The 23,713-nt window shown below is 38.2% G+C and overlaps 1 protein-coding gene across 3 annotated transcripts in view; it reads left to right on the forward strand.

The window, feature by feature from the left end:
- CYP39A1 (cytochrome P450 family 39 subfamily A member 1) overlaps nucleotides 1–8,059 on the forward strand; it is a 108,286-nt gene extending 100,227 nt beyond the window's left edge. The window contains exons 11-12 of one of the 3 annotated variants that reach the window (XM_011756921.3): nucleotides 909–996; nucleotides 4,893–8,056. In XM_011756921.3, coding sequence (XP_011755223.2) covers nucleotides 909–996; nucleotides 4,893–4,964 — 160 coding nt within the window. In that variant the 3' untranslated portion in view covers nucleotides 4,965–8,056. Of the gene's footprint in view, nucleotides 1–908; nucleotides 997–4,892 lie in introns of all 3 variants that reach the window. The other 2 variants (XM_011756920.3, XM_071096954.1) reach the window with 2 other exon arrangements.
- The last annotated feature ends 15,654 nt before the right edge of the window (nucleotides 8,060–23,713 follow it).

A 23,713-nucleotide genomic window follows, 5' to 3' on the forward strand; every position in this document is an offset into this window, starting at 1 on the left:
GTATCATTAAGGGCTATGTTTCCTAAATGGGTTTCCCAATCCTGCAGAGAGTTCAAAACAACCCAATGGGACACAAGGAAAAATAACAGAATTCTATTTATACTTTTTTCAGGTTTTTAGTTTCTATTTGTATGTGTCTTAGAAAATAGACACTAAACAGTGTAGTATATGTGCGTAATTTAAAATAAATTGAGTATCAATATATTGTAGGGCATGCTGAAATATTTTATTATCAAGAGTGTGTGATCAAAATGCTTGGGCACTCTTGAGACAAGGAATGCAAAAGGAAAAGTGGATTTGGAGGTCCTAGGGAATTTGATGTTCCTGTAGAACATTCAGGCAGTAATTTCCAGTAGGCAACAGGGTCTAGACTTAGGTAGGACTGTCCAACAGAGCCTTCTGTGATCATGGAAATGTCTTAAATATACACTGTCCAGTATAGTAGCCCATAACCACATACAACTTTTGAGCACTTGAAATATGGCCAGTGCAACCGAGGAACTGAAATTTTCCATTTCGCTTAATCTTAAATTTATTTATTAAATGTATTTAATTATTTAATTTTATTAAATGTATTTAATTATTGAAATAGCCACTTGTAGCTAATGGCTATGATACTGGAAAGCACAGTCCTAAAGAGAAAGACTTGGGACTGTCATTTATTGAGAGCTCCCACTGGCTCAGCACTTTATATACATTTTAAAGCAATTTAATCATCCCACTACCCTATGGAGTAGGTGATATTAAGAAAGTAAAGAGTTCAGTTCTTACTCTATCCTTTAAATAGGAAAAGAGTATATTGTAAAGAAGAGCATATTTACTTTGAAATATGTATACTTTCTAGATATTCTCTGTTGGCAGATATACATCTTTCTCAATCAAATAACAATTGTATTCTTTTCTTTCAGGTGGTTTGCTCTGTTAGAGGTTCAGATGTGTGTTATTTTAATACTTTATAAATATGACTGTAGTCTTCTGGACCCATTACCCAAACAGGTAAATGTTTTCAGAATTTTGAGTATCATGACTAATTATAAATATGAAATAACCACCCCCACCTCCCCCAATTTTAATTACTAGAGAGGAGCTGACATTTCCTCACTTAGGCCTGATCTTAACAGGTGCCTTGGATTGAACCAGACTGAGAAGATACTCGGTCTCCTTAATTCAGAATCTAATCTATGTACCCAATTACTACCTGGCTGGGCCTTAATAGCAGTCTTTCCACCACTTCCAGTGTTAGAAGCTCTTCAATGCACTTACCAATTTGAACACTTTTCCCTGAGTTAAATAAACATGGCCCCAACTTTGCCCTTTTTTTTCTTTTTCTTTTTTTTTTTTTGAGATGGAGTCTCGCTCTGTTGCCCAGGCTGGAGTACAGTAGCGCCATCTCAGCTCACTGCAAGCTCCACCTCCAGGGTTCACACCATTCTCCTGCCTCAGGCTCCTGAGTAGCTGGGACTACAGGCACCCGCCACCACGCTCAGCTTAGTTTTTTTTTTTTTTTTTTTGTATTTTTAGTAGAGACGGGGTTTCACCGTGGTAGCCAGGATGGTCTCGGTCTACTGACCTCGTGATCCCAAAGTGCTGGGATTACAGGTGTGAGCCACTGTGCCCAGCCACTTTGCCCTTATTTTTCTAGAAAAGAATGTCTGTGATCCAAAGGTGAACTATTGTTTTCAATGCAAGTCATAGCACTTGGTGCATCTGAAAACCAACGGCATGGTAAAAAACTAACCTAGCAGTAAAAACTGAACAGAAATGAAAAGGTCATGACTTTATGCCTACCTCAAACTATTGAATATTCCAGGCATTTAAGTTTTCTGTAGGTCTATTCTCATAGATCAGTGGCTCTTGAATTGGTGTGAGCATCAGCATCACTAGTAGGGCTTGTTAGAACAGACTGGGTAAAGGTGCTATTTATCGCTAGAATTTCTGATCCAATAGGAACCAGGGAGGGGCTACAGAACTGCATGTCTTTCTTTCTTTTCTTTTTCTTTTTTTGGTTTTGTTTTTTGTTCATTTGTTTTTGAGACAGAGTCTCCAAGGAGTGCAGTGGCACAATCTCAGCTCACTGTAGCCTCCACCTCCCGGGTTCAAGTGGTTCTCATGCCTCAGCCTCCCTGGTAGCTGGGCCTGCAGGTGCGCACCACCATGCCTGGCTAACTTTTTGTATTTTTAGTAGAGACGTCGTTTCACCATGTTGGCCATCTGCTGGTCTCCCAAAGTGCTGGGATTATAGGCGTGAGCCACAGCGCCCAGTCCAGAATTTGCATTTCTAACAAGTTCCAGGTGATGTTGCCGCCGCTGCTGCTTGTCTGGGTGCCACACTTTGAGGACCTCTGTTGTAAGAAATAAAAGGAAGTTCAATTTAAATCCAAATGTTTGGAAATCATGTGAAAACCTTGGGTATAGGGTGCTATTTAAACTGGGGCTGAAGCTCAGAAATTAAGCATTGCAATCTCAGAGCTATTCACATAGCATTTTGTGCTTTGATTTACTCTTGATATGATAAGGCTAATGTATGGAGAGATAAATAAAACTCTTGGGTGACATTTAAATAGGAATTATGTAAGTGCATAAGTGACACAGAAAATATTTTATTACTCACAAATATGCACATTTCAGCATTTCACTTGATTTCTTTTGCACTTCTATTTTGAGGACAAGTAACTTATCAGTGACGAAGAGCTCTCAGAATCTTATAATGAAAGGGAACTCAAAACAACTTTCACAAAGGTTGTCAGCTACCTGCTATGTTGTTGACAAAATGAACATCAGGGTCAGGCTTTATGTACATCAAATAGTAGTTCCCGGTCCACTGAGTTGAATGTCACAATTTTGCTCAGGATTAAACTCAACATACAAAGATTTTCCCACCAGCAAGAGGACACCAGAATGCCTTTTCAGATGAGAAGGATGGCATTTGTGAAAACCATGGAGATTAGTAATTTTGACTAATTCCTTAGGCAGGATTTTTCCTAGCATTTTCTTCCTAAGAATTCTATTATCTGGATTTAATTTCTTATACTATTTTGTATATGTCCTATTTATGTTTTGACACCACTGAGAACATTTTTTAAAGAAATGATCTCTCACGTTATAAAAAGTACAAGTCTGAGTGAATTCCCATGATCTCAAAGAGCATTTTATTTCAAAATTCTTATTCTTGAATGAGAAACATCAATTAACATTATTTAACTATTGAACTTGTTTCAATAAATTGTAAAATCAGGTGATCAGAAAGTGCAGGAAACGGCCTTCAAATCACCAGGCTCTTCTCGGAGAAGGCAGGGATGTGTTGTCAAAGCATGTCCTGAACAGTCTATTGTCTGGTGCAGGGAAATCAGTGGACTTGGAAACCAACTCCCTTGAAGGAATTTACTTAACATAGTAAAAAAAAATCAAATGCTAGAATCTCTAATTTTAATTTTGCAACAGCCCAATGTTTCATTTTACCTCAAAGGGCCTTAAGTAATGTAATGTTAATTCCCTTCCATTATGAACCAAACAAAAAGGAAATACTACAAAGTTTAAGGATCTGTGATCAGGCAGCAGTGTCCTGATGCTGGCTGTGGGGGCTGTTCCATTTTGAGCATTAAGGAAGAGTCAACTTTAATTCTCTTGAAAAAGCAAGCACATTTTTGCTAACATAGTGGGTTTTTATTTCTTTGTAAGGTTGGTTGGTTGGTTGTTTTTTTCATTTTACTTTTTGGGTTCATAGAGCCTTAGGAAATCTCACAAAACACATGGATCCCCTTTGTAGAAAAGCGTATACTTCTTCATACACACAAAGTTGTGGATGCAATTTCAGTGGGTTCATGGACCCCTGTGACTTATTCTATCAACTCTCTGAAGAATCTCCTTGCTAAAGAGCCCATTTTGTGCCCTATTTCATTCAAACTTATAAATAGACTGATTCTAAATTAGATCCACCTCATCTTTCCTCACTCCTCATCTCCCCTCGGCCCTCATAGTTGACAGAAAAAGTTCCTTTTCTTTTTTAATCCCCAAAACCTCAAAAATCTCTTTGTATTATTTACGATACACTGACCTCCGCTTGACCCTACACAGTTTCATATCTTATTTCTAACTCGAGCAGAAAAAGAACATTTGGCATCTACAAAGTATCTTTATGGAGGCTACAGAACAAGACTCCATCTCAAAAAATATATATATCTTTCTGGAAAGTCATGATCATGAATGCACTGTAAGTGTTTCATATCACCAACTCCGCATCATTCTTTTTTTTTTTTTTTTTTTTTTTTTGAGACAGAGTCTCACTCTGTCACCCAGGCTGGAGTGCAGTGGCCGGATCTCAGCTCACTGCAAGCTCCGCCTCCCGGGTTTACGCCATTCTCCGGCCTCAGCCTCCCGAGTAGCTGGGACTACAGGCGCCCGCCACCTCGCCCGGCTAGTTTTTTTTTTTGTATTTCTTAATAGAGACGGGGTTTCACCGTGTTAGCCAGGATGGTCTCGATCTCCTGACCTCGTGATCCGCCCGTCTTTAAACACCTATAGCCTGCAGTATGGAGATCTCACCCAGCAATTCTAAATGAAGTGTCAGTTTTTGAGCCAGAATTGTAGAAAGAGCCTTATTTGTGGTAACCTCTTTAGCCAGATAAAGCGAAGGGTGGCAGGCCCATAGGCTTCAGGTGTGTAAAACTAAAGAGATTGTTATTAGAATAAGGAATTGTATTCTTTTTCTTCTGCCTGAATGGAAGGCTAAAGTTGATGCTGGACATTGTGAAGTTCATTGATGCAAACATTTCCCAACTTGAAAAACCTAAACTGTGTACATTTTAGAGAAGATTACAATGGAATAAACCTTAGGTCTGAAAATGTGGTCTTATGTCTCTTAATTTCTATTTCTTCTGCATTTCTGTTTTTAGAGTTCTCTCCATTTGGTGGGTGTCCCCCAGCCAGAAGGGCAATGCCGAATTGAATATAAACAAAGAATATGACATCTGTTGGGCCTCACAAGGGCCAGGGCCTTCTGCGGGAGTGGCACCACCCCACCTGGCAGCACCTAGACCTGAGCTCTACAAAAAAACACTGCTTCACTTTGTTTTGGGACTTAGTTCAAGAACACATTCAAATGGCGCATGTCTTTGGTATCTTCAACAGTAGACCAAGAATCTAACATCGCTCTCAGTAATATAGAGACCGGAATACATGGTTTAGAGGAAATGATCAAATGATCCAAAAAAAACCCCACATTTTTAAAGAAGTTGGAATCTGATTTCATGCATAACTGTATTAAAACATTAAATAGATATAATGTCATTTGAATGAAAATCTTATCACATTAAATTCACTGTGAAGGTAGCATACTTAAATCTCTATTTTGAAAAGACTATAAGGCTTAGATTTTTTAAATTTAATAATTATTTCTACAAATTTCTATTTTTCTTAATGTGAGTCTCAACTAGCAATTGGAACTCCTAGGCTCCATTAACGTAATTCTTTATTGTAAACATATCTAATGCTAAAAGTAATAAAATGATAATTTCTGAGAACTGTGAGGACAGGAATGGTGTCTTATATTCATTTCTATACTTTATTATGCTCAGGACTGTACCTTCTCTACAGAGTATATTCAGTAAATGTATGTTGGTTGATGTATTGATTTATATTTTAATTAATGTGGAAGCACTGTTTTGACTCAAGGTGTTTGCAATTATAGTTTGGCAGATATCGTATTTTTGCTAATACATAGAAACACAAATATAATGGTGTGCCAAGACAAGTAAGTATAGTGGAATCTCCTAAAGACTTGTAACTGTCAAATATTTACCATGAAATCCAGAAAAGAAATCTTATCATGTTCAGGAAAACATATGACACTAATAACAGAGTGAACACTTATGTCATAATTTATCTTCCAGTATTCCATAAGGAGCTGCTTGCCTCTCTTATTTCACAGCGAGGAAGCTTTGTGTGGTACATGTTGTTTTTCTGTGGCTTATTTGCTTCCCTGGGCTAGAATTATCCCATGAGGTTGATAATGATTGCTTAGTCATCCATTTTCTACTAGCAAACACATGACTCCCTAGGAGAAAATTAAGTACTTTGACGTGCATTAACTCTTCCAGACTAATGTAGTGATTTTGAAGCTGAGTTAGTAGCTCACAGCTTAGCTTATAGGCTCAGGGATCTGGAGTCAGAAGGAGCTGAAGAAAGCAGTTCAGAAGTCCACAACATCTCTGAAAGTTGCGGACTAGAAATTAGCAGGTTCTACTGAATATGGCAGGTGTGTTTTGAGGGAAGGCTTCTTCTCCCAAACAGCTAAGGGTCACAATGAAGCACTGTATTTGAATACAGTATCCACTTTAGCCAAATTTGCAGTCACTCAGAGCTGGTGCTTAGCTGCTTTTTCTTGCTCAGTAAGAATGAATGTTGGCTGACAGGTTTATGCACTTTAAAAAAGAATGCAGACACAGGAGATCTGTTGACCTTTGGAATAATGAATAGTTAAGCAAAATATACTTGGAAGTCCCATATTTCATTTTATTTCCCTAGCCTGGGGTTTTATATTATATATAAATATACATTCAGCATAAATTCTCATGTGTTAACTGGGATTTTACTGAAAGCAGAGCCTGAGACAGGACTTATGTGCAGATAGCTTATTTGGGATGTTCTCGCAGGTAGCATAAGTGAGGGATCAGGAAGAGAGTAAGTCATTATTAAGGTTCTGTTTTTCAGGTAGGAGTTATAGCATCAAGAGCTCAATTTCACTGGGATCACCTGAGAATAATATATAATACTTCCTAAAATTGTCCACATTAAAGATAAGGAGAAGCAATTATTGACTGGCTCCTGTTTCCCATTCATTAGTGATTACCTCTGGGGATGTTAACCCTGCACTTCCAAGCTACCTTTATGTGTGAACTAAGTATCAGGTGGAAAGGGAAGGAAGTGAAGGCGGAAGAAGGCCGATGAGAAGAAGCAGTAGGAGACGTAGGCATCCTTGAGGCTGAAAAGGAAGTGTAGTGGGAATAAATGAGTGAGAGCTGGAAGGGTAGAAGGTAGAGAAAAAACTGTCTCAAATTAAAAATTCAGAGGACAAACAGGCGGGGGATGACAGTGTTCATGACGGGCCCGTAAGGGGTTGCTGGAGTGGGGTTTAGCTGAAGAGAATGGAATGATGAATGTTTTGATTATTTTTTAATACAAAAGTGAGATCACCTGTATGCAGAACATTGTCGTGGAGATAGCCATTTTGGCACTTCCGATAGTAGAAGTTGACCTTCCTTTTCCTTATTCAAAGGAAATAAATTGGCATAGATTATAATTTAATTTTTACTTGACATCCTGGAACAGAAAATGATTTATGTATTTACTGACGGAACTGAAGAAGTAAATGGTGGTGCAACTGAACATTTGTAATTAAAGCAAGAAATTAGGGAGGAAGCCATTAAAACTTAAAGTAGGAAGTTCCCTGCCAAAACATAAGTGTAAGCATTAAGTCAGAGTTTGCACTCATTTAGAGGGAAGTCATTTTAAGATTTTATCGACTGATTGATTGAGACAGGGTGTCTGCTCTGTTGCCCAGGCTGGAGTATAGTGGTACCATCAGGGCTCACTGCAGCCTCAACTTCCTGGATCCTTCAGCCTCAGTAACCCTCCCTCCCCCTGTCTACTCCCAGTAGCTGGGACTACAGGCACATGCCAACATGCATGGCTATTTTTTTTTCCTTTTTTTCTTTTTTTTTTTTTGTAGAGACAGGGCCTCTCACCATATTTCCCAGGAGAGTCTCAAACTCCTGTATGAAGTGATCCTCCCACGTCAGTCTTCCAAAGTGTTGGGGATATAGGCATGAGCAAGATTTTAATACGGAAAAAAAGAGAAGTGATCACCCACGGTTGTTTAACATTTTTTTAATTTTTAATTTTTGTGGGTACATAGTAGGTGTATATATTTACAGGTTACATGAGATATTTTGATACAGGCATGCGATGCATAATACTCACATTATGGAGAATGTGGTATCCATCCCCCTCAAGCATTTATCCTTTATGTTATAAACAATCCAATTATACTCATAGTTATTTTTAAATGTACAATTAAATTATTATTGACTATAGTCACCCTGTTGTACTATCCAGTAGTAAGTCTTTTTTATTCTTTCTAATGTTTTTTTGTGGTGTGTGTGTGTGTTTACTTACTAACCATTCCCACTTCCTACCCACCCCACCCTCTGCCACCATATTCTTCTTCCCGGCCTCTGGTAACCATCCTTCTACTCTCTCCATGCGTTCAATTGCTTTGATTTTTAGATCCCACAAATAAGTGAGAATATATGATGTTTATCTTTCTGTGCCTGGCTTATTTCACTTAACATAATGATCTCCAGTTTCATCTGTGTTATTGCAAATGACAGGATCTCATTCTTTTTTATGGCTGAATAGTATTCCATTGTGTATATGTACCACATTTTCAGCTATTGTGAACAGTGCTGCAAAAAACCTGGGAGTGCAGATAATCTCTTTGATATGTTGATTTCCTTTCTTTTGGGTATATATCCAGCGGTGGGATTGCTGGATCATATGTTAGCTCAATTTTTAGTTTTCTGAGGACTCTCCAAACTGTTCTCCATAGTGGTTGCTCTAATTTACATTCCTACAACCATGTATGAGGGTTCCCTTTACCCCACCTCCTCGCCAGTATTGCCTGTCTTTTGGATAAAAACCATTGTAACTGTGGTGAGGTGTTTTCTCACTGTAGTTTTGATTTGCATTTCTCTGATGATCAGTGATATTGGGAACCAATTCATGTGCCTGTTTTGACATTTGTATGTCTTCTTTTGAGAAATGTCTATTCAAATCTTTTGCTCATTTTTTGACAGGATTATTAGATTTTTCTCCTATAGAGTTGAACTCCTTATATATTTTGATTATTAATCCCTTGCCAGATGGGTAGGTTGCAAATTTTTCCCCCATTCTTTCTGTGGGTTGTCTCTTAACTTGGTTGATTGTTTCCTATGTTGTGCAGAATCTTTTTAACTTGATGTAATCATATTTGTCCATTTTTTCTTTGGTTGCTGGTGCTTGTAGGGTATTACTCAACAAATTTTCGCCCAGAACAATGTTCTGGAGATTTTCCCCCAATGTCTCCCTGTAGCAGTTTCGTAGTTTGAGGTCTTAAAGTCTTTAATTCATTTCGATTTGGTTTTTTTATATGGTGAGAGATGGTAGTCTAGTTTCATTCTTCTGCATGTGGATATCCAGTTTTCCCAGCACCATTTATTGAAGATATTTTTTTTTCCCCCCAATGTATGTTCTTGGCAGCTTTTTCAAAAATGAGTTCACTGTAGGTGTGTGGATTTGTTTCTGGTTTCTCTGTTCTGTTCCACCTGTCTATGTGTTTCTTTTTTATGCCAGTACCATGCTGTTATGGTCACTATAGCTCTGTAGTATAATTTGAAGTCAGGTAATATGGTTCCTCCAGTTTTGATCTTTTTTGCTTAGGATAGCTTTGGCTATTCTGGGCCTTTTGCAGTTCCATATATTAATAAATTTTAGGATTTCTTTTTCTATTTCTGTGAAGATTGTCACTGGTATTTTGATAGAGATTGCATTGGATCTGTAGATTGTTTTGGGTAATATGGACATTTTAACAATATTGATTCTTCCAATCTCTGAACAAGGAATATCTTTCCAATTTTTGATGTCCACTTCAATTTCCTTCATCAGTATTTTTTAGTTTTCATTATAGTGATTTTTCCTTAGTTAATTCCTACATATTTAATTTTATGTGTGGCTATTGTAAATGGGATTACTTTTAAAATTTCTTTTCCAGGTTATTCACTGTTGACATATAGAAATGCTACTGATTTTTTATGTTGGTTTTGTATCTTGAAATGTTACTGAATTTGTTTATCAGTTCAAATAGTTTTTTATGAAGTCTAAATTTTTCCAAATATAAGATCATATCATCCACAAAAAAGGATAATTTGACTTCTTCCTTTCTAATTTGTATGCCCTTTATTTCTTTCACCTGTCTAATTGCTCTAGTTAGGACTTCCAGTACTCCATGTTGAATAACAGTGGTGAAAGTGGGCATCCTTTTCATATTCCAGATTTTAGAAGAAAAGCTTTCAGCTTTTCCCCATTCAGTATGATACTAGCTGTGGATCTGTCACATATGGCTTTTATTATGTTGAGTTATGTTTTTTCTTTTTTTTTTTTTGAGACAGAGTCTTGCACTGTCACCCAGGTTGGAGTGCAGTGGCACAATCTTGGCTCATTGCAACCTCCGCCTCCCAGGTTCAAGTGATTCTCCTGCCTCAACCTCCTAAGTAGCTGGGATTACAGGTGCTGGCCACCATGCTTGGCTAATGTTTTGTATTTTTAGTAGATACGAGGTTTCACTATGTTGGCCAGGCTGGTCTCGAATCCCTGACCTCATAATCTACCTGCCCAGCCTCCCAAAGTGCTGGGATTACAGGCATGAGCCACCACGCTGAGATATGTTTTTTCTATATCCAGGTTTTTTAGGTTTTTTTTTTTTTTTTTTATCATGAAGGAATGTTGAACTGTATCAAATGCTTTTCAGCATCAGTTGAAATGATCATATGGTTTTTGTCCTTCATTCTGTTGATATGATTTTTCACATTGATTGCTTTGCATATGTTGAACCATCCTTGCATTCCAAAGAAAAATCCCACTTGTTCATGATGAATAATCTTTTAATTGTATTATTAAATCTGACTTGCTAGTATTTTATTGAATATTTTTGCATCAATATTCAGCAGAGATATTGGCCTGTAATTTTCTTTTATTGATGTGTCTTTGTCTGGTTTTGGTATCAGGGTAATACTGACCTCATAGAATGAGTTTGGATGTATTCCCTCCTCCTCTATTTTTCAAAATGTTTGAATAGGGTTGGTATTAGTTCTTTAAATGTTTGCTAGAATTCAGGAGTGAAATCATCAGGTCTTGGGCTTTTCTTTACTGGGAGACTTTTTATCACAACTTCTATCTCGTTACTTGTTATATTCAGGTTTTTGGTTTGGTCTGTTCAGGTTTTAGATTTCTTCCTGTTTCAGTCTTGGTAGGTTGTATGTGTCTAGGAATTTTTTCATTTCTTCTAGATTTTCCCATTTATTGGCATATAGTTGCTCACAGTAGCCACTAATGATCCTTTAAATTTCTGCAGGATCTGTTGTAATGTCTCTTTTTTCATATCTGATTTTTTTTATTTGTATCTTCTTTTTTTCTTAGTATGGCTAAAGGTTTGTCAGTTTCATTTAACTTTCAAAACAACAACTTTTTGTTTCATTGATCTTTTGTATTGCTTCTTCATTTCAATTTCATTTATTTCTGCTCTGATTTTTATTATTTCTTTTCTTCTACTGATTTTGGATTTGGTTTGCTCTTGCTCTTGTAGTTCTTTAAGATGCATCATTGGTTGTTTATTTGAAGTTTTTCCTTTTTTTGATGTAGGCATTTATAGCTATATACTTCCCTTTTAATATTGCTTTTGCTGTATCCCATAGGTTTGGTTGTGTTGTGTTTCCATTATCATTTGTTTCAAGAAATTACTGGTTTCCTTTTTATTTTTTCATTGGTGCACTGGCCACTCAGGAGCATATCATTTACTTTCCATGCATTTATATAGTTTTCAAAATTCCTATTGTTATTAATTTAATCAAGGTGGTAAAAGATCTATATGCTGAAAATTATATAACATTGATGAAAAAAGTTGATGACACAAATAAATAGAAAAATAGGCCAGGTACACTGGCTCACACTTGTAATCCCATCACTTTGTGAGGCTAAGGTGGGCAGATCACCTGAGGTCAGAAGTTCAAGACCAGCCTGGCCAACATAGCAAAACCCCATCTCTACTAAAAAATAAAATACAAAAATTAGCTGGGTGTGGTGGCATGCACCTGTAGTCCCAGCTACTCAGGAGGCTGAGGCACGAGAATCACTTGAACCTGGGAGGCAGAGGTTGCAGTGAGCCTAGATTACACCACTGTACTCTGGCCTGGGTGACAGAGTAAGACTCTTCTAAAAAAAAAAAAATACACACACACACACACACACACACACACACACACACAACCATGTTAATGAACTGAAACAATTAGTATTATTTAAACATTCATACTATCCAAAGCAATCTACAGATTCAGTGTAATTCCTATCAAAATTTCATGGTAATTCTTCATAGAAATAGAAAAAAACATTATCTGAAACCACAAAAAACTTAAGTAGCCAAAGCTATCTTGAACAAGAAGAACAAAGCTGGAGGCATCACACTACCACATTTCAAAATATATTGCAAGCTATAATCAAAAGTGTATGGGACTGGCATAAAAACAGACACATTAACAAATGGAGTAGTACAGAGAGCTCCAGCATAAACCCACCTACCTATGGTCAATTGATTTTTGAGAAGATGTCAAGAACACACCATGGGGAAAGAACAATTTCTTTGATAAATGATGTTGGGAAAACTAGATATCCAAATGCAGAAGAATGAAAATGGACCCTTATCTCACTTTTTCTTTACATTTAAAAGTAAAGAAAATAATAATTAAAAATAGTTTTAAAAATCCAGCTCTTTGTGGTTGGAAATAGAAAATAGGGCAGCAGTTACAGTATAACAGAAAGAATATCAATTGCATTGTGGGAAGACTCAAGTTCAAATTCTAGCTTGGCTATTTAGCTCCATATGATAGTGAGCCAATCACTTTAGTTCTCTGAGCCTCAGTTTCTTCACAGATTAAATAGGCATAATATAACCTTAATTCAAGAGTGTGGGACAACTGGATATCCATATGCAAAAGAATAAAGTGGCACCCCCTCCCTTATACCATATTACAAAAGCAAACTCCAAATGAATCAAATAAATATAACACCTAAAACTATAAAATTCTTGGAAGAAAGCATAGGTGAAAATGTTTATTACCTTGGATTAGACAATGATTTCTTAGATATGACATCAAAAGCACAAGCAACCAAATAGATAAGCTAGAATGTCATCAGAATTAAAAAACTTTTGTACTTCGAAAGACATCATTAAGAAAGCGAAAGATCCTCAAAATAAAGAGACAACCCAAGTTTTAGAAAAGGGCAAAGAATCTGAAAAGTAATTCAGTTCTCCAAAGAAGAAATACAAATAGCTAATAGGCACAAGCACATGAAAAGGTGTTTGACATAATTAGCCATCATGGTAATGTAAATTAAAGCTACAGTGAGATACCACTTCACATCCATTTGAATGGCTATAATTTAAAAGGCACATAATTGCAAGTGTTGGTGAAAATATGGAGAAATTGGGAACCTCTGGTGGTAGGAATGGAAAATCGTGCAATCGCTTTGGAAAACAGTTTGGCATTTCCTTAACTGGTTAAGTATAGAGCTTACCGTATGATCCAGAAAGTCTACTCCTAGGTATATCCCAAGAGACTTGAAACAGCTACTCAAACAAAAACACAAATGTTTATAGCAGCATTATTCATAGTAGCCAAAAAGTGAAAAGAATTCAGATGTCCATCAATAGATGAATGGATAATAAAATATGTATAATCATACAACAGAATATTACCTGGCAATAAAAAGAGATAAAAGGGGATATGTGGGAAATCTCTGTACCTTCCTCTCAATTTTGCTGTGAACCTAAAACTGCTCCGAAAATATATAGTCTTAATTTAAAAAGAAAAATACAGCATATTGATATATTGATAAGTGCTACAACATGGACAAGCCTTGAACACATTAAGTGAAAGAAGCCAGACACAAAGGACCACATGTGATATGATTCCATTATATGAAATATCCAGAAGAAGCAAATCTGCAAAGAAAGAAAGTAGATTAGTGATTGCCTGGATGTCTGAGGAATGGGATGATTGAGTGGGTAACAGGTAAGGGCCTTGGGTTTCTTTGGAGAGAAATTAACATTTTTTTTTGCTTTGATATATGTAAATATTGTGAAATAATTGCCCAATCAAGTCCATCACCTCACAGAGTTATGTGTGTGTGTGTGTGTCTGTGTGTGTGTGTTGACAACATTCAAGATCTACTCTCTTAACAAATAATGGTGGTTGCCAGGGACTGAGGAGTGGGAGAAATTGGGAGATATTGGTCAAAGGATACAAACTTTCAGTTATAAGAGGAATAATTTCTGGCAATCCAAAGTATAACCTGGTGACCATAGTTATTTTTACTGTATTGTTTATTTGAAATTTGCAATGAACATTTTTTAATTGATTGTGGTAACACTTGTACAACTCTGTGAATATACTAAAAGCCGTTGAATCTTATACTTTAAGTGGGTGAATTATATGCTATCTCAACTTTATCGCCTTAATGCTGTTAAAAAAGGCTATTGTGAAGGATAAACAATGTGAGAAGTATGACTCAGAATACAAGACAGATGTGCAAAAAATACAACTTTTAAGTACCCTATAAAGCAGCACGATTCCTGATTCTTTGGTCCTGTTCTTTTAAGCCAGTTGCAAATTTCTTATGAGAAACTACTTCTGAGGGCGCCCTCTGCTTCTCAGCATCACCGTGGAATTAGGGATATTACATGTTACCTAGAAAGAGGGACAAGGACCTCCATTCACCAGGGTTTCAAGTTTGCCTCTGTCATCATTACAGTCCATTGGAATCGCATGGTGCCCTGTGGTGTCTAGGCCTCACTCAGCACGGCTAGGAACACTGGAGCCTGTGTTCCCTTCTACCCCGACTTTTTTGGTCTCACAGTTACATCAGACCTTTCAGGACTCAGGTCTCTAGGGCTCAGCCATCTCATCTCTTGCCAGTCTAGTGGAAGATCTTGCTAGTCTAGGGAAAACCCCTCTCCTCCCTTTTTCAGGATTCTCCGTGGTGTCCCTGTAACTCAATTCTCCTTGATCTTTAAAAGTTGTTATTGACGGCTTCTAAAAACAACAGCCTATCTAAATTGTATGTTTGGCCAGACACGGTGGCTCACACCTGTAATCCCAGCACTAGGAGGCCAAAACGGGTGGATCACTTGAGGTCAGTAGTTTGAGACCAGCCTGGCCAACAAGGTGAAAACCCGTCTGCACTAAAAATACAAAATTAGCCTCACATGGTGGGGCACGCCTGTAGTCCCAGCTACTTGGGAGGCTGAGGCAGGAGAATCGCTGAACCTGGGAGGCGGAGGTTGCAGTGAGGCAAGATCGCACCACTGCACTCCAGCCTGGGCAACAAGAGTGAAACTCCATCTCAAAATAAATAAATTGTATGGACAAAAATGGCTTATACAGCAAACATATCCAGAAAGTAATAGAAATCATTACATTCTACTCTTCCAGTACAGCAAAGGAAAGAACAAATGGACCAACTAAATTGCTATAGTAGCTCATTCTGAAGGTTTATATGTCTTGATAGAGTGATGCTATAGAGTGAGTTCAAGATAATACAAACATGGATTGATTGTTACTTTGTATCTGGCATTGTGTAAGTAATTTATATGCACTACTTTTCTTCTTTCAAGAACAAATAAGAACCACACTTACAAGAAAGTATTGATTTTTGGTCCTCAGTTGCAAGAAATGTGACAATCTGATTCGTAAAATAAGCATTCTGAAATTGTTTGCAATACTTTATTGAGTGAGTTTAGGTAAGAAACCAGGGATTCTTATTTTATAGTTGCCTACGCTGGTAGTAGAAATAAGTAATATTGTTTAATTTTTCAACTTTATTTCCTCCTTGGAAGAAATGGAAGCAGGATTTCCACTAAAGAAAAAGAGCTCTAGGGCAATGTTTTTCTTTGCAACACTGAAGAGAGACCAGCCCCTCTCCTCTGGGGAGCGCCCAGGATAAAGAAGGAGGGCCTCCATCCTGGACTGAATAGTAGGAATAGAGGAACAAAGCCCTGACCCAACTCCCTGTTGTTCGCTGAGTCACACCTTAAGCATTTTCTCCTCTGTAACTGAGAAGTCTGGGCTAGAATAGAGGAGTTCTCAGACCCCCACATGTGTCACATTCTATGATTGCTATACATATATGGTTGCACAAAATGTGTCACATCAGTTGGTGCCCACTGAAAGCGGAATTTGTGGCATTAATATCACTGCTATAGATCTTTCTACACCTTTTGTCATGGAGCAGATAAAGTACCAAGCAGCTCAGAGCAGTGGAAAGAACATTGAATTTTGACCCAAACCTCTCCATCCTTATTCTGGCTTATCCATTTGCTAGCTCTGTTTCTACTCAATCTCCTAGTCACAGTTCTTATCCTACCAAACAAGGATACCTGCTACCTCACCCTACTGCTTAGATCCCATCACTTCATGAATTCTGTAGCTGATAAAGTGTCATGAAGTTATAAGACAGAATAATGACTAAAAACATTTCTGGGTCAACTTCCTGACCCCTTCTATTTACGTTTTCCTGTAAATTGAAGTCATTATTCTCTGCAGCTCTCAACAACATCAGACCCAGGAAACTTCTAGTTGTCATTTTTCTGGAATTGTATTTTTGTGTTTCTCCAGTAGCTGGAACTGCTGCCACTCTGCTTGTCAGTCTCAGACATCCTGATTCTCACTCACCATTCTAGATGAACAAGCCTCTTATCTGAGACCCAGGTATTTCACATTCTCCTCTGCCAGGTTGCTGTGAATAACTTCAGTTTTTTAATAACTAAATTTTTAGAGGCCTCTAGCTCCTCTACTTTCTCCTGTGGAAGAGGCCACAAAGAATCCTCGAACTGCCTTTTCCATGAAAAGGCTCCAGGAGGTCAAGATCAAAACTTAACATAAAAGACAAAAATGGGCCGGGCGCAGTGGCTCATGCCTGTAATCCCAGCACTTTGGGAGGCCGAGGCGGGCGGATCACGAGGTCAGGAGATGGAGACCATCCTGGTTAACATGGTGAAACCCCGTCTCTACCAAAAATACAAAAAAATACCTGGGCGTGGTGGCGGGCGCCTGTTGTCCCAGCTACTCCGGAGGCTGAGGCAGGAGAATGGCGGGAACCCGGGAGGCGGAGCTGGCAGAGAGCCGAGATCGCACCACTGTACTCCAGCCTGGGTGACAGAGCGAGACTCCTTCTCAAAAAATAAAAAATAAAAAAAGACAAAAATGGTGGTTTAGTCCCCCACTTGCATTTTTGGCATTCTTTTCCCATCCTGTGTTAATTTGTCATCTAGCCAAAAAGAAAAACAAGTAAAAAATAAAACAAAAGCAAGGCATTGTCCCCTGTACGTCAGGGTTGGAAATACAAATGGATTAAACTGTTTTTAGATGAGCCCTAAAGCCATAATTTAATTTGTAAGACTCTACACACTGAGAGTTTGCTGAACTTTCACTATAGCATAATGTGTCATTCAAGGCAGCTTCATGGAAAGACGGAGACTATGTTTGAGAACATTCATCCGGTCATGATCTACAATGAACCAAAAGAATGTCGACACTGAAGCGAGGGCAGAAGGAGGCAGAGGGAGAGAGAGATGCACCCTGCCCTCAAGGATGTCCCTATTACAGAGGCGCTATACCCTCCCAAGAGCCTGCCTAACATCATATACCTATTATAAGCCTTTGAGATGGGTACTAATATTACCTCAATTTTTCAAAAGAGGAAACAGACACAGCGAGGTTGGGTGACTTGCCTAAAGTCACACAGGTAGTAGAAGGCGAGTCAGAATTAAGTGCAGAATCTGTACTCTTTTTTTTTTTTTTTTTTTTGAGACGGAGTCTCACTCTGTAGCCCAGGCTGGAGTGCAGTGGCCGGATCTCAGCTCACTGCAAGCTCCGCCTCCCGGGTTCACGCCATTCTCCTGCCTCAGCCTCCCGAGTAGCTGGGACTACAGGCGCCCGCCACCTCGCCTGGCTAGTTTTTTGTATTTCTTAGTAGAGACGGGGTTTCACCGTGTTAGCCAGGATGGTCTCGATCTCCTGACCTCGTGATCCACCCGTCTCGGCCTCCCAAAGTGCTGGGATTACAAGCTTGAGCCACCGCGCCCGGCCAATCTGTACTCTTAACTGTGTCTCTGCTTCCTCCTGTATAGACGCTGTCAGCACTTTTCCCCCAGGGTGTGAGTCAGACAGAGATATTTCAGATGCTACATTGAAACCTTTCAAATTCCCACATCTCTAAACACTAAGGAGACAATGATCTCTTCCGGTAATTTCTAAGCCCAAATGTATCAGAGTCTTTTAAAATATCATGGAGCAGTGCTGTCCACCAGGAGGATGGGTTAGTGCATTTTTAGCTTTTACTTTAAAAATCTGTTTTCTCTAAGTGTTTTCATACTTTCTACACTGCCATCAATAATATGTAATCAGAGAAAGGAGACTTAAACAGGAATAAGCAGCATTCACTTTTTCCAGCTTCTTAGTCATGTTATCAAGATTCTTCAGTGATTTTACTCTGAAAATATCTACTGAATTCCATCAACATTCCATTATCCCACAGGGCCAATCTTCAGAATTATGAATTGATATGTGGAAAATGGTAAGAGCAGTAGATGCAACAGATTTCAATATATTTCCAACAAAATAGACATCAGGAGGCAATAACTAGCATTTCTAATGCTTGATAGTGTAGTTGGGGGATAAAAGAGTCTATTCAACCTTCCACAAATTCTCTGAGGCAATTAGTTGCTATGAAATATTGCTTTCACTAGAATATTTTAGCTCACTCCCTGCTTCCCTTCTCAACATTCATCCATTACTTCCACCAACTCTCTCTCTCTCTCACACACACACACAAACACACACACACGCACACATACACACACCCCACAAGTGTTCCTGGGACTTTCTGAAATATGGGACACACATTCTTATCATAAGATTATATAAAAAATTAAATATAAAAATTATGGAAGTAACAAGAGCACAAACATCATAAACATAATAGATGCTGAAATAGCTGCTACTGTTAATATTTGAGAGTGACTGAAGAGTTGGGTTACCCCTCAATGGTGGGCATCACATCTACACCTTCCAGAACCCAAAGGAGGTGCTATCCTCGGAGACATGTTCTCAGCCCTTTAAAAATGTTATTATCCATGTTTTCTTTAATGCTGAAAACTGCAGATCCCTTGCTTTGTGCCTTTGTTCTTTCACACAGTGACACTTTCTTCTATCTCTAGTTTTCCTTTGCTGAGCAAGGAGCCTTTTCCAATCTCTTGAGGTCTGAAACTTTTTCACCAAACTGGCTCCCCTTTCCTCTGGAGACAGGCAGCACTGCATTTTTGTAGGCTCCTTTGCAGTAAGGTGTGGCCATGCGACTGAGTTCTGACCAATAATGTGGACAAAAGTGATGTGCAACTAACTTCCAGGCCTGGCCTATAAAAAAAACTTCCATACACTGCTCTGTTTTCTTCCTCCACCTACCAGAAGGAATTATGGATTCAGTGATGGTTCTCAGGCTACAGGGTATGGTGGAGCAACAGATAGAAGAAGCCTGGATCCCTAAATGACTGTATGGAGAAGGGTCACCTCCTCCCAACACAACCCACATTGAAATGTAAAAATAGCAAATAATATACTTTTACAATGTTAAGCCACTAAAATTTGGAAGTTGTTAGTTCCAGCAGATAACTTATCTTGTACATTTACATAAGAGTTATATAACATAATTTAAATGCTATGTTGTCATTTGGATCAGACTTAAATAAGCTTCAACATCACTTGAAAATTATTTCTGTTACCATGCCATGAAGAAAACTAAACTGAGTTTTCTCAGTTTGGAGAGCAAATACCATAAAATGAAATGAAGCCAAACTAATTTAGACCAGTTTAAGAATTTAATTGATTTGATTCTCTCTAGCTTATTCACCAATAAATGGAATGTGGTGAAATGATCTTCATATATCTTTCAGATTTTTATGTTCTATTTACATGCGTTTTCAAGAGCTTTGTTCCAACGAGCTTGTTTTGTGATTCTGAGCTCCTTCAGAAAGTAGTTTCATATTTAATACATCATGTTTGATTGTTGCTAAGCATCCATTTGGTGCAAATTAATAACAACACAAGCACTAGCTTCAAAAGAGCCAAAAACAGGATGGGGCTGGAGCGAGGGACGCTAGACTGACTGCCCTCTGACTTGCAAAACCAGGAGATTTCACATGTGAATCTCTGTAACAATTTGTTTTTCTTTTGTTTTGGCTTCTGCTCTAGTAAAGAAGAAAATAAGAATACAAAATTGTGATTGTGAATTGCTTGATGTTGATTAGCTCCTCTCTAATTCTTGTGCTAAAAAGAAAACTCATCTGCAGAAGGCAAAAAGGCTGCCAGGTGGTGAAGGATAGCTGATCCAGGACTGAGCTGACCACAATATGAAGGGAAATGAAATGGTTTTGTGCAGTCATATTAGGCACTGGAACCTGCAAATGAAGCCAAGGGTCAGTTACTGAAGGGGAGACACATGTAGGAATATGAACCTGAAGACAGCTGCTAAACCAAAAGATTGAGCAATGGAGGAGCAAGTTCAGGCTTAACAAATAGTAGGAATGACAGCAGGATATTCAACCATGGTGACAGTTTAGGGCTGAATTTGTTTAGCCCATGCAAAACCCAAGCCTGGAAGGCTTCTCCTTACCATTTAGCTCTACCCTGCAAGCTTGCTGGATCCTGAGGGCTGCTTAGTGCTGTGAGTGGTAGAGGCAGCTGACAGGTGGTGGAGGATAAGGTAGGGGATTATTCACAAAAAGCGAGTCGATCTTGGCTGAAACAAAGATACAGGGCTCAAATGAAGATCACACATACTGATAAACAGGCAAAGTGCCATTGTTGCTGAAGGAAAATCTTCATCCTGTGCCAGCAGGAAGGAAAGCTAGTGTGGCAGTTGAGTACAGGGCTCCCAAAAGTGTAGCCTGGGGCACTACAATGGCTCCTCCTTTTGTCTCCAGCTGTGGCCAATGGGAGATATTGATGAAGTCCAGGCTGGGCCATCCTCAGACACTGACCTGGCTCCTCTTCCTGTTCCCTTCAGGTCATGCCACCTCCTCTTTCCTCTTTCCCCTGAGACCTCTCTTCATTATTTTCCCTTCATATGTTCTCTCCTTCTGCCAGAGACTCTTTCCCTAATCAAAGAGTGGGACTGAACAGAAGCCTTTCTATTTCTCACATTTTCTTTTTGTCCCATTTGCATTGGCCAAAGCAAGTCATACACCCTAGCCAAATATCAGTGTGGCAAGCATTATAGTCTTCTTTTAGGGAATAGCCATCATCCTCCACAAGCACATTCTAACCCGTCTTTGGGGGATAGGATTGGACCTGTAGACTCTCAGGATAGGGCCAACCTAATCTAGATGGGAGGATCAAAGGGACAGAGAGAAATGATTTTGATATGAAGCTTGAAAAAAATATTGAAGTCAGATACAAAACCCAGAAAGATTTTGGGCTCTGTGAGGAAAGTGAAAAGAAGGTTCATTTGCAAACATTACCAGAATACTTAGATTAGTATTAGTCGATAAAATTTAGTTAATGAATGACCTCTCTGGGTTTGATCAAGTTAGTTTAAAAGAAAGAAATGTTACTGGCTCATTGTTAGGTTGGTGCAAAAGTAATTGCGGTTTTTGTCATTAAAAATAATTAATTTTGCACCAACCTAATATATGCAATAGGAACTTTGAGCCTTAGTTTTATGGATTTGGACGGGAATGCTAGAAGAATGTAATAATGAAATCTTTGGGTAAAACTGTATTCTATAAATAAGGAGAGCTCCACAGTTACCAAGATTTGGCAAATATTATTTAAATGTGAGTGGAGGAGTTTCAGTCTACATTTGAATGGAATATTTTCCTTCTTGTTCTTTCCTTGCTGTTATTGTTCCTCCCCTTCCTCCAGTCTCTTCCTCCTTTTCTTTCTTCTTCTTCTTATTCTCCTTCCTCGTTTCTTCTTCTCCTTCTTTTCTTCTCCTTCTTTTTCTTCTCTTTCTTCTTTTTCTTCTTCTCTTTCTAATTCCCCCTTCGTCTTCCACTTCCCTCCCCCGCTTCTTCTCTTCCTTTTTCTCCTCCTCCTCCTTCCTCATCCTCAGTCTGCTCAACCTCTCTCCTTCTCCTCTCTTCTTTCCTTCTTCCTTAGTATTCTTTTCCTCATAACTATACTACCACTTTTGAAATTCTTTGACTATTTTGTCAATTCTCAAGGAGTTTTTCAAATGTAGCTTTTTAAATACTAAAAACATCAAAAACAATTGATCTGGTTGTATCAATTAGAATTGTATTTGGCTGTATATAATGGAAAAATCCAAAATAACCATTATGTAAATATACCAGGCTCATTATCCCACATTAAAGAAGTCAGAGTTCAGCAGCCCAGGACTGGTTTCATCCTCCATAGTGTCACAAAGTTGACACTGAGAAGGGCAAGGAGACCTGGTAAGGTCACATACACATCAAGTCAGCAGAACTTGGACTGCTGGAAAGCAAGACAAATTTTGTAACTCGAACAATGGAACTTCAAATGATTTCTAAATTTAGCTTATTGTGAACTTGTCTTTATTCTCCTCATTGTCCTTTTTTTTTTTTTTTTTTTTTCTCTCAGCTCCTTTGTTGGTTTTATCTTCCCTTTGCAGCATCCTTGCAACAAAATATACCACGTGGTCTTATTCTCCAGGAAGACAGTAACTGTCAGAAATATAGAAGTCACTACCTCTGAGGTGGTACAGACACCTGCCTATGGTCCTGATGGATCATTGGGAGGTAATAGGATGGATTGCCTAGAACTTCGAAATGGAGTCCAAATGCAAAGAATCAGAGAGAATTCACACAATCACAAAATGCAACACAAGGGACCCATTGACTTAAGGCATTTTTTGGTGCTTCTGGCTTTTTTCTCTGTTAATAACTGTTGGGTTATACTAATATCACAAGTAGGCAGTGGATGTGGTAGAAAAGGATGTGGGCTCTGATTTCAAATCTACTGAACTTATATTCAGATGTTACATATCTACCAGTTAAGTGTCTTGGGAAAGTTATTTCTATAACCTCACTTTCCTCATGTATCAAATGGAGGTAATAGTCTGCACTTCACAGGTCTGTTGTCAGGATTAAATGAGATGATATACATAAAATTTTTGGCTCTTTGATTTTAAACAAATAACTACAAACTACAGAAAAGCAAGCCATACGAAAATTTATGTTTACAAAATTAGGTAAAGTAGTTATTAATAACTTGAATTTTAAATAATAACTACACTGGTTTAAAACATGCCATCCCCAAAGGGAATGCAAAGTCTTGTTTAAATAAAACAAATCTAATGTGCACACAATTCAAGGAGTAAACTGATGTCTGTTTTACTCATTGCTAGTTCCAGGACTAGAATGGTTTTGGACACATGGTAAGTGTTCAGTAAATATTTGTTGAATGAATGAATACATGAATGAATGAAATAACTTTCTGTTCTGTATGTACTTGGCACCATAGTAGCTGTTGGAAATATAAATGACTCAACTTTCATGCATCTTAGATTCTAAGTCAAGACAAAACAGTAAAATGATTTCAGATATTGATAAATGCTATGAGGAAAAGTAAACAGGGTTATGTGATAAAAACTGATTCAAGGAATGTGAAGGAGGCAAAAAGAGGTTGAGATTGGATGGTCAGAGAATTCCTGAGTGATAGGAAAGGACCAGTTATGGAAAGATCTAGATTTGTTGTTGAAGATTTCCTCAGCAAGCACTGTATATATTTATTTGACTTATGCTAATAGAAATCTATTTAGCTCATTTTGGAAGCATTTGCTTAAGTTATAAGTTAGTCACAAGGTTTAT

Source organism: Macaca nemestrina, chromosome 5 (genome assembly GCF_043159975.1).
Source record: "Macaca nemestrina isolate mMacNem1 chromosome 5, mMacNem.hap1, whole genome shotgun sequence".
NCBI lineage: Eukaryota > Metazoa > Chordata > Mammalia > Primates > Cercopithecidae > Macaca > Macaca nemestrina.